The sequence below is a fragment of the Natrix helvetica genome (assembly GCF_964273705.1).
Source record: "Natrix helvetica genome assembly, chromosome: 4".
NCBI classification, from domain to species: Eukaryota; Metazoa; Chordata; class Lepidosauria; order Squamata; family Natricidae; genus Natrix; species Natrix helvetica.
In genome coordinates this window covers 164312677-164328626 of record NC_138550.1, presented here as the reverse complement: position 1 = coordinate 164328626, position 15950 = coordinate 164312677, and the positions used below count along the sequence as shown (strand labels likewise).

Below are 15950 nucleotides of genomic sequence, written 5' to 3'. Positions count from 1 at the left end.
GCTGAGCTCAGCAAAATAGAAACCGATAATTGCAGTAATCAGCCAGCAGCAAAAAAATGAAAAGAAAAGAAAAAGGAAAATGTAAACAGATAGAAGTAGGGGATAGAATTCATTCTCCCAAGCTCTACTTTTATGCAAAATAACTGATGCATTAACTGAAGAGCTCTAAGTACAATCTCTTCTCTTTTTCAAAGATGCAGATGGGAAGATTTCAAGTTAAGATCGACTGTTTTCTCTCTAATGAGAAAAGAAATGGTCAACAGATAGCCCCCCCATTTGACCCCCACGGTCTTTTTAAAAAAAATTCTCCCAGATTACAACAGGCTCATGTCACCAGAATTCAGCACAGATTCCTTGAACATCAGCATATCATGTAGAAACATCTAAATGAAAACACACAGAGACATGAACAGGACAGTAAAACAGAGTTGGAAGACACCTTGCAAGACTTCTACTCCAACCTCTGTTCAAGCAGAAAACCCCAAAACATTTAAAACAAACTATTATCCAATCTCTTCTTAAAAACCTCCAGTGTTGAAGCACCCACAACTTTTAGAGTTAAGTCATTTCATTGATTAATGGTTCTCATTGTCAGGAAATGCCTCCTTAGTTCTAGGTTGGTTCTCTCCTTAATTAGTCTCCATCGGTTGCTTTTTGTTCTTCCTCCAGGTGGAAAATAGGTTGACCCTCCTCTTCTTTGTGGCATCCATTTAGATATAGGAACACTGCTATCATATCACCCCTAGTCCTTCTTTTCATTAAACTAGACACGCCCAATTTCTATATTGACAATAAGAAACTTTTCTTCTGAAGACTTTAGGAAGTTCTCATGATTTCCAGAATCTTGTTATTGAGATGAGTATTACTATTGTGAAAATAATTTTACTAATGGAACACATTCTAGCTAAAGAGAAAAATCTTGACATCTACGTGCACCTGAGTCTAATTGCATTGCAGGGATACACAGCCTATTCTTTTTGAAGAGTTTGATGTCCATATGTAGTACCAAGAGAAGAGATGAATTGTAGCTCACGATTCAATTGTTGGATCCTTGCATTGATAATGTTTGGTAATGAAATAGCTGCAAGAAAACCATCAAGCTCAGAGAGCACCAATAGCACCACTATTCTTCCCCCCCCTTCTGTTTCCACAGGGTTTACCCGGAAATCCAGGAGAAAGGGGACCACCAGGAAAACCAGTAGGACATTACATGGTCTTTCTCTCTTTCCCTTCATTTTCTTTTCATTGGCACGTTTCATTAAGAAATGAACAATTTTGTTCCAAGCAAATGTGTTTACTGCAAAACAATGTATGAATACCTAAGAAGAAAACCATTCTATGATGTACAACATCAGGGGTAGACAACTATGGCCCCTTTTACAACCTGTGACCATCAACTCAGAATTCTTGAGCCAGACATGCTCAGGAATTATGGGGATTGAAGTCCACAGGTCGTAAAGGAGCAACAGTTACCCACCCATGATGTTGTAGATATTTCTCTTTCAACTTACATCAGTGGTAGTGGAGCTGCTCCTCCTTTGTGAGATGTGCTTCAATAATGTGGTCCTTCAAAAAGACTTGATCCATTGTAAATTTGATCAAGTGGGTGGATAATCTTTCATGTTCTACCTTTGATACCAGACTTTTTGAAATGATCTCCCTAAATGATGTAGGTGGTTTTATTTATTTTTTCTCCTAGGGTTCCTCTCCTCCCCTTGATGACATCAGACTATTAGTTAAGGTAAGACTTTTTCCCAGGTGTCCAAATACCTAATTCAACCAATTTCATTGTATTTATTTTGTACAATGACAATAAAGACTATACTAATACTTGGGGAGCATTAATGTAAATCATCAACGTCTATAAATGCTTGTAAAATGTACTGTGCATACCAAATATAAGAAGGAGACTTCAGGAGAAAATGTAGTTATGCAGAGGATGTTCATGACAGCAAAGGAAGTGCATTTATTTACTTCTTTTTGTGTTGTTCTCCCCTTAAGCAAAGTCTTCTTCAAGTCAAGCTTAACTTTGGGTAAACATTATGAGCACATTTATCTATTATTTTTTTTTGGGGGGGGCAGATATAGATAGATAGATAGATAGATAGATAGATAGATAGATAGATAGATAGATAGATAGATAGATAGATGATAGATAGATAGATGATAGATGGATGGATGGATGGATGGATGATAGATAGATAATAGATAGATGGATGGATGGATGGATGGATGGATGGATGGATAGAGATAGACAGACAGACAGACAGACATGGATGATAGATGATGATAGATAGATAGATAGATAGATAGATAGATAGATAGATAGATAGATAGATAGATAGATGATGGAGGGAAGGAGGGAGGGAGGGAAGGAGGGAGAGAGAGAGAGAGAGAGAGATATTTTCATTGTCTTATTGTGGGATGTTTTTCAAATTCCCAATTAGCACACAACCCTGGTACACACTACTGATTTTCCATTATACCTTTGGAAGAAGCGCAATTGCTGGTGGGGCCAGTGGGGGCTCAGGGACTGATAGATAGCACTAATTCATCTATGAGGAAGACCCAAGAAGAGGTGCACATAGACCCATAGACAGGAGCAAGGGCTTCTTTCATTTACAGTCAATTCATAATTCAATACAATAGAGCCAAGGTAGATTTGCATTTCAGAAGAATGGCCTGCTGCTTCAGTAACACTATGATTCTCCTCGTTAGGATGTTTGCACTGATTGTCCCCCTGGACCATCTGGTCTCCCTGGAATCCCAGGACAGAAGGGTGATAAAGGCCTTCGAGGCCCACCTGGGAATGATGGACCAGTTGGAAAAAGGGTAAGAAAGGCTTGGAGCATAAGAGCCAGAAAAACAGAGTTGAAAGAAACCTTGGAGGCCTTTTGGTGAAACCCGCTGCCCAAGCAAGAGACCATATGCCATTTAGACAATAGCTGTCCAATTTTTTCTCAGTGTCAGGGTTCCAAATAGCACCCAAAAGTAAATCAGAGTCCAAGGCAAAGTATTGCTCAAAGTTCCAATTTATTTAGAGAGCCATGTTGGCACATCTGGGAAAATCTGAATCTGAAAGCTTCCTGGTTTTCCCCACCCAACTGAAAGTTCAAAATCTTGCACCCACACCCACAAGTCCATCTTCCACTGCCGTGATGGCAGTTCCACCCATCTTCCACTGCCATGATGGCAGTTCCACCAATCTTCCACTGCCATGATGGCAGTTCCACCCATCCAATTCCGGTCAGGTGCAGAGACAAGAGGGTGACCTTGGCTTTCTAGAAAGGAATTTTATTTTGGCTACATAGCATGTAACTCCGTACAATCCCCCCTCCCATTTTCCCACCATAGAAAAGGCAGAGTAGAATAATAGAAAGTGTGGCAGGCCAAAGATCCAAAAGGAAAGATGGTTGCAGGCCTGTCACTCATAAAGCCCCAATGATGGAGCATACACAACTTCTGGAGGCAAGCTATTCCATTGATTGATTGTTCTAATTGCCAGGAAATGTATCCTTAGTTCTAGTTTGCTTCTCTCCTTGGTTACTTTTCATCCATTGCTTCTTGCCTTGCCTTCAGATGCTTTGGAGATGAGCTTGACTCCCTCTTCTTTGTGGCAGCCCATCAAATTTTGCTATTTTGTCACCTCTATGCCTTCTTTTCATTAGAATAGACTTAATTGCAGATTTGCTGTCCTCCTTTGTAGATGTAACTCCTACAGAGGGAGAAAAAGATTGCTTCTGCTAGGATATTTGGCAGATTGCTCTGGCATTAATAATAATTGTTCTTTGAATACTTCACATTAGTGATTTAGTGGGCTGCCTCTGTGACCTGCATGCATTACTGATGTATCCAGAAGCTCACAACTTCTGGAGGCAAGTTGTTCCATTGATTAATTGTTCTAACTGTCAGGAAATGTCTTTAGTTCTAAGTTGCTTACGTCCTTTCCACCAAGGGTGAAATTCACCAGGTTCTGACAGGTTCTGGAGAACAGGCAAATATCACCTCCGGCTGGCTCCAGGAGTGGGGAGGGAATGGGGATTTTGCAGTATCCTTCCCCTGCCATGCCTACCAAGCCATGCCCACACAACTGGTAGTAAAAAAAAAATGAATTTCACCACTGGTTCCCACCCATTGCTTCTTGTTCTACCCTCAGGTGCCTTGGAGAATGGTTTGACTCCCTCTTCTTTGTGGCAACCCCTGAGATATTGGAACAATGCTATCATGTCTCCCCTAGTCCTTCTTTTCATTAAACTAGACATACCCAGTTCCTGCAACCGTTCTTCATATGTTTTAGTCTCCAGTCCCCTAATCATCTTTGTTGCTCTTCTCTGCACTCTTTCTAGAGTCCCAACATCTTTTTTACATCGTGGCGACCAGAACTGAATGCAGTATTCCAAGTGTGGCCTTACCAAGGCATTATAAAGTGGTATTAACACTTCACGTGATCTTGATTCTATCCCTCTATTTATGCAGCCTAGAATTGTGTTGGCTTTTTTGGCAGCTGCTGCACACGGCTGGCTCATCTTTAAATGATTGTCCACTAGATCCCTCTCACAGTTACTACTATTGAGTAAGGTACCACCTATACTGTACCTGTGCATTTTGTTTTTCTTACCTAAATGTAGAACCTTACTTTTTTCACGATTGAATTTCATTTTGTTAGATAGCACCCAATGTTCAAGTCTGTCAAGATCCTTCTGTATCTTAAGCCTATGTTCCAAACTTCTCCTTGAGCAGATAATGAGGTCACCCAGTCCTCCCATAGGCACAGGCCATTTTAGGATACCAGATGTTGCCAAGATACTATAGGAATGAACAATCAAGCCAGAAGACATCAGTTTGTAAACTGTGTTTCTTTCAGGGAGAACCTGGACACAGAGGTCCCCTTGGGCCTCCGGGAGTGGAAGGTCCCAAGGTAAGATGTCTATTCTCTCTTATATGACTCTTGCTTCCCCTCAAAAGTACATATTTGAAAGGAGCTGGTGTAGGAAGGAAAGACTTTTTCTATCAACATAAAATTGCTATTTGAAAGAGAAAAATCATTCCAATTTCAAGGTCCATCAAATCCAGCTTCCTACACTAATACTCTTATTTACTCTAGCATTTAACAGTCTGAATATATTCATGTCTTCTATTCCTTTTTAAAGAATAGGGATCGAGGGTGTTATACATGAAACAGTTTCAGGAATTTGGCCCCGTTGGCATGCTCAAGTTAGCATGAAAGGCAACTTCTTGTATATAGAGAATTGGCTTTTTCAAAACACTTGTTCCTTTCAAAACTGGAGGAAAATAAAATAAGATGGGCTTCCATGGAACATCTGTTTCCAGTACATCTTACAACTTTAAGAAGGAATTTTCTGAGCCACCACACTACTGTGTAACACTAAGCATAAACCCTAGTAATGCATCAGTTAGAGCAGGCTTGTATAATCTGATGCCCTCCAATTGTATTGATTCCTCACAAGTCCCAGAAATCAGCACTCACAAGTCCCAGAAATCAGCACTTCCCCAGTCTGATTGTGCAATTTGAGGAACTTCTAGGATTTGTGACTTCTGCTAGAGGAGCAGTTGGAAGTGATGGCTAGAGGCAGGGGTGAAATTCAGCAGGTTCTGACTGGTTCTGGAGAACCGGTAGCGGAAATTTTGAATAGTCCAGAAAACCGGCAAATACCACCTCTGGCTGGCCCCAGAGTGGGGTGGGAATGGAGATTTTGCAGTATACTTCCCCTGCCACGCCCACCAAACCACGCCCACAGAACCGGTGGTGAAATAAAAATTGAATTTCACCACTGGCTAGAGGGGCTTTTTCACAGGTTCATCTTGGGCAGAGATGCATCCATTCTGGATTGGGAGATCTTATGCCTTAGATACCTCCACACAGGGGTGAGATTCAGCCCGTTCGCACCGGTTCGGGCGAACTGGATGATAATTTTGCATCCGGTTTGCAGAACAGTTTTTTTCAAGGACCGGCTAGCCCCACTCATCCCTCTCCTCCCCTTCCAAGAGTCTCCACGCGGCCGGTTCATTATGCCGGGTAAGTGCAGAACTCGCACAGAGACTCTGGAAGGGTGAAAAATGGGTTCTGGAAGTCCAGAAAAGGGCCCATTTCTGGCCTCTGGAGCCCAGGGGAGGATGTTTTCCCCCTCTTGGAGGCTCAGGGAAAACCTCCGGAGCCTACGGAGGGCAAAAAACAGGCCTATAAGAAGTACCAGAAGTCCAAAAACAGGCTTGCTTCCAGCCTCCGGAGGGTCTCTGGAGCCCAGGGAGGCCATTTTTGCCCTCCTGAAGGCTTGGGGAAGCCTCTGGAGCCTGGGGAGAGCAAATAATGCCCCCCCCCCCGCCATACTGCAGGAGGTTGAGTAGGCCACACCTACCATGGCCACGCCCAGCCAGCAACCGGGCAGAGAACCGGTTGCTAACATTTTTCAACACCCCCCCCCCCCCGCCTGCCTCCACACTGCATGAAGCTCCTTTTGAAGAGTATTCAGAAGTTTCAGCTGGTGTAGAAGCTGCAGTTGGTCCCGAATGCAAAAATGTGGACAGTTTGGGGCAACTCTCAATATACTCCTATAACTACACTATTCTGTATCCTATAGTGAATACTGGATCCTAGCAGGCTTCTGAATCTACTTCAAGGTGCTGGTTACCTCCTATCAAGCTTTAGATGGCATAAGATCAAGCCAGTTGTAGGACTGCTATCACCCACTTAGGTTCCAGAAGGGAGGATGTGCTCCTAATCTCTTCCATTAAACCAAGTCATCTTATTTGACTTTTTGTTTTCTTAATAGGGTTCTAAAGGAGACGATGGGGCCTCTGGTGAAGCTGGGCTGAAAGGTGAACAGGTGAGAATAAATAAAGACTCAGCATGATTTCTTGAAACCATTCAGTAACAACAATATCCCTAATTTGGCTCTTCTTCGCTTGCCAAAGAAAGAGCTGTGCCCTGCTTTTGAGTTATTATGCCAAAATATCCATATGCTTTTAGTCTTTAGGCATCATGGATTCCTATAAGAATGAAAGTCATAGGTTGTGGAATAGACATGAAGACTTGACCATTAAGAAGGCCTCTGATTTGCATAAGTAATAAAAAGTGTGTGTGTGTGTGTGTGTGTGTGTGTGTGTGTGTGTGTGAGAGAGAGAGAGAGAGAGAGAGAGAGAGAGAGAGAGAGAGAGAGAGAGAGAGAAAGACAGAGAGACAGAGACAGAGACAGAGAGACAGACAGAGAGACAGAGACAGACAGATAGAGGGATGGAGACAGAGAAACAGAGACAGAGAGACAGAGACAGACAGACAGACAGACAGAGACAGAGAGACAGACAGAGACAGAGAGACAGAGAGACAGGCAGAGAGAGGGATGGAGACAGAGAAACAGAGACAGAGAGACAGAGAGACAGAGACAGACAGAGACAGAGAGACAGAGACAGACAGAGAGCGAGACAGAGAGACAGAGACAGGCAGAGAGACAGAGAGACAGAGAGAGGCAGAGAGAGACAGAGACAGTGACAGACAGAGAAACAGATACAGAGAGACAGAGAGACAGACAGAGACAGACAGACAGACAGAGACAGACAGACAGACAGACAGACAGAGACAGAGAGAGACAGAGACACAGAGGGAGAGATTATTCCATGACATTTGACTTTTTTGAATTGAGTTATTAAGCAGCACAATTTATCTGAGAAGATAAATCTTGAAGTCTATATGGGGGAAAAATGGTGATGGAAGAGCTGTTGATATTTCTCCTGGGAGTATTAGCAAGCCAAAACTGAAAGCAAATTTTGTTCTATCTCTTTACCGAGCTTCTATTACGCTCCAGATCTAGACATCTGCTTTGCTTCCTTTGCCACGAGAGAGCTTTGATCCCGGCAGCTGCCATCCCTTTTAAGGATGCTGTTTATCAACCTCTGCTGTGGACTGCCATAGAGAAAACACTTGAGATGCATCACCGCAGCGCATATAGCAAATGCAGCTGCTGCATAAGGTTTACACGGGGTGAGCGCACAAGAGAGAGGAAGATTTAGAACCTCTCTGGAAGTCAGAGTTGCTGTTTCGGAGCAGTGGGTTTGGTCTACAACACATTTCTCAATCTCAACAACTTTCAGGTGTGTGAACTTCAATTCCCGGAGTTCTCCAGCCAGTTGAAATTAACACATCTTATACTTGGTGAAGTTGAGAAACTGTCAGAGTTCCGACGGATGGTCTAATTAATCCATGAGCCTCCAGCCAACCTCGTGGCAGCTTACCCCTCCTGCCTATGGCAACTCAAGAGTAGGCCGGGAGTGCTTAATGAGTTGACATTCAGCTCCCTTCACTTCCTGAAGGCCACCTGTGCAAAGCAAAAGCAACTTGAGTACAGGTATAGAATTTAGGGATGCGACCACCCCCCTCCTGCTTGTTTGGATTTTCTGCATGGAGTTTTGCTATAAGGTGATCAGCCTGGATGTTCTACTCTTTACCCAAGATGCCTCTATTAAGGAGTAACCCTTCCACTTGATTAAGTATTGGAGTTGTCTCCTGTGCCACCTCAAATCGAGGATTCACTGAACCTCATAATGGGTTTGGCCCCCTATGACCACAGGGGCTCACAAGGTAGTGGCCTCAGGCTTGATCCGACCACAGGTTTTAAGAGGCTACTATGGAATACCGGGTGTATCTTCCCCAGCAGTCCCCCCTCCTGCCTATGGCAACTCAAGAGTAGGCCAGGAGTGCTTTATGAGTTGACATAAACATTGTTGTAGAATTTCAAATCACCCTTAAGCAATTCAGTCTAATGTTATCTAGCGAAGAAAACATTCATTCAAAGATCATTTGGAGCTAGGAGAAACTTCTAATGTAATTTACCAGATTCTCTGCATGGATTGCCCCTGTGACTATGTAGGACAGATGGGGAGGAACTTAACTATCAGTTTGCAAGAACATGAGCGAGCGGTTAGATGAGGAGACCCAAACTCATTGGTAGCCAGTCTCACATTGCAATGAACAAGGACACACATTCAATTTCACAGCTACTCAGATTGTTGGCTGAGCAGTACAAAAATAGCCAGGAATTAACTGAGGCCTTGGAAGCAAGCCCCTTGTCAGTCAACAGGAGTGCCAGTTTATCACCAGCTTACCAGGTACTTAGAGGTTTCCTGGGGATGGGCTCCAGCATGAGTCCAAAAGTTTGTAAGACTAAATAGCAAAAGCACTTTGACTTATATACCGCTTTACAGTGCTTTATAGCCCTCTCTAAGTGGTTTACAGAGTCAGCCTCTTGCCCCCAACAATGTGGGTCCTCATTTTAGCCACCTTGGAAGGATAGAAGGCTGAGTCAACCTTGAGTCTGGTGAGATTCGAACTGCCAAATTGCTAAAATCTTTGGTCCCGGACTAACTCAGACTGGATTGTGCATGATGACTAGTCTCCAAGATAAATTTGGGAAATCTGGAAAGCCAGCTATTAGAAATAGAATGCCATGATGCTTCAGAGGAAGAACGAAGCATGAAATATATTTGCCCCTACTTGGTATCTGTTTGGTATTTTGTCACTTTCAAGGACAGTGGGGGCAGGAAAGAGACAAATTATTTTCCCTGCCCCCCCCCCCAAAAAAAAATCAGAAGTAGTGCTAGGAAAATTTCATTGTGCATAAGTCACCGTATTCAGTCATCAGACTCACTGCAAACAAACAGTGTTATGTTGTTGGAGTAATGCAACATCCATTCATATCTCACACGGGATGTCCAGATTTAGCCATGAGTGATACTCAGATGCTGTGAACATTGGCTTTGTGCTTCGATTAGGAGAGATAAAATAGCCAAGGTAGACTCTCTCTCTCTCTCTCTGGTAGATCCGAAATCCTTCTATCTCAAGTTGCTTTTTATAAAGAAGGTTTAAAATGGCAGGATTTCAGTCCTGTGGGGTTGCAAATTCCTGTTCCAATTGAACCAGCAATGTTAAATCCCCAGGGAGGTTTCATCACCCCTTCACAGTGGCACTTTAGAATAGAATAGAATAGAATAGAATAGAATAGAATAGAATAGGGAAAATGCAATAGAATGGAATAATAGAATAGAATGGAATGGAATGGAATGGAATAGAATAGAATAGAATAGAATAGAATAGAATAGAATAAGGGAAATGTGATAGAAGAGAAGAGAGCTGGAACAGAACAGAGCAGAAGAGAAGAGAAGAGAAGAGAAGAGAAGAGAAGAGAAGAGAATTCTTTATTGACCAAGTGTGATTGGACACGCAAGGAATTTGTCTTTGGTGCAAATGCTCTCAGTGTACATAAAAAGACAAGATACAATAGTCAAGAATCATCAAATACAGCACTTGAGGACAGTCATAGGGTATACATAAGCAATCAGGAAGTAATCAATATCAATATAAATCATAACAATACAAGCAAAAAAGTTACATTCCAGCAGTCCTAAGTGGGAGGAGATGGTTGATGGGAATGACGAGAAGATGAATAGTAATAGCAATGCAGCCTCAGTGAATGGTTTGACAGTGTTGAGGGGATCATTTGTTTAGCAGAGTGATGGCATTCGGGGAAAAACTGTCCTTGTGTCCAGTTGTTCTGGTTTGCAGTGTCCCGTAGCGTCATTTTGAGGGTAGAAGTTGAAACAATTTATGTCCAGGATGCGAGGGGTCTGTAAATATTTTCACGTCCCTCTTTTTGACTTGTGCAGTGTACAGGTCCTCAACGGAAGGCAGGTTGGTAGTAATTGATTTTTCCTGCAGTTCTGCAGTTGTCATTCCTCCAGCTTTTGTTCTTCACACACACCAAAAATAATAATAAAAAACCACACCAGTATAATTCAGATGTATTGCAGATGCTTATTTTTATTTACATGCATTCCTGACACAGCTACACACAGAGATAGAATATTTATCTATTCAGAAACTGTTCTTGCTATGTTCTCAAGGGAAAAATAACAACTGTATTATGTTGAAACTATTTTCCTGGGCAAAATAATAAGACACAGCTAAGGTTGAATGTAGATGAGATACTTTGTCATTCAGATAGTGTTATGGTATTAAAAATAGTGGTAGGGCCAAAAATGTAGTTTATAGCCTGGAACCCAAACATTTTGGCTGATTGTGTGCATACAGAAATGTATGCAAAACCTTTATTCTGTTCCCTTTTGGCACCAGTAGCATAATGCAGAGTGCAGAAAGCATAAAAAATAGCCAAAGCAATTAAAGACATTGGATCTCGACAAGAAAAGAAAATGTAGCCAAAACTAATTCACATCAAGACTTTGCCTTATTTTTCCCTTCTAAACCATCCTTGCTTACACAATGCCCAAAGACTGCTTCTTACATTGCTTTTTTTTAAAATGACACAACATTTTCATTTTATGAAGATGTTATGCACTCCTTTAAGTTATGTTGTTCTTAGTCTTCTCCTTATTTTTGTCCCATTCACCTTGTCTTTATATATTTGTTTTGTAACTTAATTCTCATCTATATCTCTGTATGACAAAACAGCCATCTATTTAACATTTAATGCAAATAGCTAGAGTGTTAAACTCACAGTTCTCTGCATACGCATGCATTCATGGATCCACCAATGTACCTATTAGATAATCACACATATTCCTTACATATGTGTTCACCAATACACCCAAAAAAACCAAGAGGACATCCCTTAATTTACTCATTGCACAGTGTCAAACCAACAGTTAAACATTGTATTAATTCTCATTCAAGCTTCACTTCTACCACCTGCTTCTTTCATTATGTTCAGCAACTAGTTTTCAATCATATTTTTTTCATAATTAACTGTTAATAGCATATCCTTGTTATCGGGTGCTTTCACCAATTTCCATGCTTTCCTCAAGAACCTACTGAAGAGCAAAATCTAACTGCCATAATAGCAATAGCATTTGGTGGACTTATATATGGCTTCACAGGGTTATACAGCCCTCTCTAAGCAGTTTACAGGGTCAGCCTATTGCCCCCATCAATCTGGGTCTGACCTCGGAAGGCTGAGTCCACCTTGAGCCTGGTGAGATTCGAACTGCCAAATTGCAGGCAGTTCCCAGTGTGCACATGCACAGAGCTGCCAGGAGAAGGGAACAGTTAAGGAACAAGGGCCAACTCGGGAGTAAAGGCACAGGTGAACAGTGAATGGCCCGTCCCATAGGGAATAAAGAGGAGCGAAAGAGGAGGGGAACAGCCCAATTGGTCTGTTGGTACTGGACATAACATCTCAAGTAGCGCTCCACCATCGCGTTTCCCCTTTCTGCTGTGCACCATTTGTCGCTGGAGATTGCCGGAGACAGTTAGTCCAATTCATTAGGGTGAAGGTCTGTTCCTGACTTCTTGCCACGTATTGTCTGCTACAGAGTGGCTTTTGGAAAAAATCGGCCTGGCAGCTCTCCAAGCCTAATAAAGGTCTGTAGTTGTGGAATCTCATGAAAGACTGTTGGCCGGGACTTTGCTGGAGAGCAATTATTCCCTAAATAAAAGAGGTTTTATCAGGATGAGGAGTCTGCTTCATGATCTTGCGAAGCCTAGGTCAGAATACTTATCCTGTTACACAGCAACTCTTGGGGTCTAGAACTCAAGGTTGCAAATTGTCAACCCAGTGTTCTAACCACGAGAGCCACCAGTCTCCCACCTTCAAATTAATGCTTGTTCGCTTGAAATTTTGGGCTTCGACAATTTAGAACTTCACCGTTTTCGATCCGACCTAAGCGTAGTACATACAATTATCTGCTACAATGTCCTATCCATCACTGACTACTTCAGCTTCAACCACAACAACTCGTGAGCTCACAATAGATACAAACTTATGGTAAACAGCTCCAAACTTGATTGCAGAAAATACGACTTCAGCAACAGAGCGGTGAATGCCTGGAATTCACTACTTGACTCTGTGGTTTCTTCCCCAAACCCCCAAAATGTTAACCTTAGACTGTCAACTGTTGACCTCACCTCATTCCTAAGAGGTCTGTAAGGGGTGTGCATAAGCACACCAAAGTGCCTACCATCCCTGTTCTAATATCCCCTTGTATTCATATACATTTCATGCATTCATAATTATGTCTACACTTATATCTGTTACCTAATCCATATTTGATCGGGGAAAAAATGCAATGCTTGATACACATTTAGGGTGGTAAGTTGTTTGCATGTAGCACTTAAGGAGAACATGCAGAGGGATGAGGTTTTTGGAGCCCAAAGGTGGGGACCACTAAAATATAAAGATAAAGAAATTGCCATTCTTAAACAAATTCCGAAAAAAAATAAGAGATAAGAGGAGGAAGTATTCCTCCTTATCAAAGAAATTATATAATAAAGGAGTTTGGTTTAGATGGTTACTGCCAGAAGGAATGTTGATCTTCCAGGAGGGAAACAGAATAAGAATCAATTCAGTTGTGGAGGCAGAGGCCTTCATGAAAAAACACAGTCCCCTCCTAGAGGACGAAACCATAAGAGGTAGTGAAAAAGGTGACAATACACAAGATATGAAGGAGGGAGGAGCTGTGGCTCCACCAGAGGACAGGGGGGAGGGAGCAATATTGAAAAGACTCAGGTCACAAAAATAAATGTATTTGAAATATTATTGTAATTGTTGATATATTAGAAAGTGCTAAAAGAGATGATTGAACATATGGTTGATATAATGTAGAACAAGATGCTGTTTCTGCTTATCTTTTACCTTTTATTTTCCTTTCTGTAAAAGTTGTGAGATTTGGAGAGATTTCTACTTTCAGCACGATGTAGCTGCCAAATTTTTTTTGTATATCCACCTACCCTTCCCTATAAATGTTAAAAAACCAATAAAATTCTTTTTTTTAAAAAAAGGAGAACATGCATTATACTGTGCAAATAATGACATGTGTAATAAATATGGTTCTTCTCTGTAGGGTCATCCTGGAATACCTGGCTTCACGGGTCCCCCTGGGAATCCAGGCCCAGCTGTAAGATTTTCCTTTGCATGTTAATTTTTTAATCTTTATCTACTAGAATGTCAGGCAAGTTGTTGTTGCAAATCTATTTGAGATGATGGTGATGTGATGCTGATGATTCAATACTTTGATTATAATTCAATGACATTGTTGATGTTATTGAGGATGATTCAATTATTGGTGATGATTTCAATAATAATTTGGATGATGATGTTTTTCATGATGATGTCAGGGTTTCAAGTTAACACCCCTAACAAAAGAAGACTCCGAAGCTTGACGTTCCTCAAAGTTCCATTTTATTAGAGATGTCATATTGGCACATCTGGGAAAACCCAAATCTGAAAGTTTCCAGGTTTTCCCCACCCAAAAGAAAGTCCAAGCACCTACCCAGCCCCCATATGTTCATCCCATGGCCCAATCAGGGACCATCCCAACTGGAGATGCTTCCCAGTCACACCACTCCAGGTGCAGGACAAGACATCCTTGACTCTCTGAGAAAGGAACATTGTTGTGACTATATCTATCCCACTCCATATAACCCCCCGTCCCAATTTCCCACAGCATTAAATGTGGAAGGCCTGAAGACCCAATGCAGAATAGGGCTTCCAGGCCTGACAGATGATTCAATAATTTGGATAATGTTGTCGTTGATGATAATTCAATATTTTCCCCCATAGTCCTGGACTTTAGGAGTCTTATAGACTCCTACAATTCATTTTCAGAGCTGTAGCAAATATTGTATCCAGATCAATGAACTGTCCTTTATAGGTGCTCCTCATCTTATTAAAATATATCCGTCTATCATGGTACAATATTAGCTACAGCAAATACAGACAGCTTCAGCACTAATGAAGAACAATGTGTCATGGTTCCAAATAGCATCCAAAATTAAATCAGAGTCCAAGGCAAAGTGTTGCTCAAAGTTCCAATTTATTAAGAGAGCCATGTTGGCATATCTGGGAAAACCCGAATCTGAAAGCTTCCTAGTTTTCCCCACCCAATTTAAAGTTCATGATTTTGCCCCCACACCCACAAGTCCATCACATGGTCCAATCTCTCACTGTCATCCTGGCAGTTCCACCCATCCAGTTCTGTTCAGGTGCAGAGGTGCAGAGACAAAGGATGACCTTGGCTTTCTAGAAACAAATTTTGTTTTGGCTACATAACAACTAACTCCTTACAATCCCCCCTCCCATTTTCCCACAATAGAAAAGGCAGAATAGAATAATAGAAAGTGTGGCAGGCCAAAGATCCAAAAGGAATATGGCTGCAGGCCTGACACAATGATCTCCAAGCCATATGAGAAAGAGGATTATTCAGAGACATGAATTCTTCATCAACTATCAAGTATCATGTGTGTTTTTTGTAGGGTGGGATATGATGGTAAATGAAAACTTCAACACCATCATATGTAGGGCAAAGAATTGCTACATAAATATTTTTTCACATTGTTGTTTAGGGATCAAAGGGCTCCCCAGGACCTATAGGTTCTCCAGGACCTCCAGGAGAAATGGTAAGTTGCTATAAATTCATTCATTCATAACATTGGAGAATCCCCACAAAAGGCATCTCAGAACTTTTGGAACACTGAAAAAGATTTGAGATAGTTGGTTCTTTGAGTGATTGAGATTCTCAATCATCCAGGTCGGAGTTGATTCCAAAAGTCAATTGGACTGTCTTGGTTTTTTTCTTTGAAAATGTTTTGCATCTCATCCAAGAAGCTTCTTCAATTCTTCTTCATCTAGAAAGAGCTGTGGTGGCGCAGTGGTTAGAATGCAACATTGCAGGCTAATACTACTGACTGCCAGCAGTTCAATTCTCACCAATTCAGCCTTCCATCCTTCTGAGGTTGGTAAAATGATTACCCAGATGGTTGGGGGCAGCATACTGACATTGTAAACCACTTAGAGAGGGCTGTAAAGCACTATGAAGTTATATGTCATTGTTCCAAGCAATGCTCCCAACCAATTCAAGACTCTAAGGCCTTGGCTTCCTCAAAAATCTGGTTTATTTACCAGGTATTATCTCAGAGAAATTCAAGAAAG

At 41.7% G+C, this 15950-nt stretch overlaps 1 protein-coding gene across 2 annotated transcripts in view; it reads left to right on the top strand.

Annotated features, from left to right (window-relative positions):
- COL22A1 (collagen type XXII alpha 1 chain) overlaps window positions 1-15950 on the top strand; it is a 238177-nt gene that overhangs the window by 181143 nt on the left and 41084 nt on the right. For both annotated transcript variants that reach the window (XM_081951041.1, XM_081951042.1), the window contains 7 exons: window positions 1154-1198; window positions 1700-1741; window positions 2719-2832; window positions 4865-4918; window positions 6792-6845; window positions 13864-13917; window positions 15365-15418. In XM_081951041.1, coding sequence (XP_081807167.1) covers window positions 1154-1198; window positions 1700-1741; window positions 2719-2832; window positions 4865-4918; window positions 6792-6845; window positions 13864-13917; window positions 15365-15418 — 417 coding nt within the window. The remainder of the gene's footprint in view (window positions 1-1153; window positions 1199-1699; window positions 1742-2718; window positions 2833-4864; window positions 4919-6791; window positions 6846-13863; window positions 13918-15364; window positions 15419-15950) is intronic.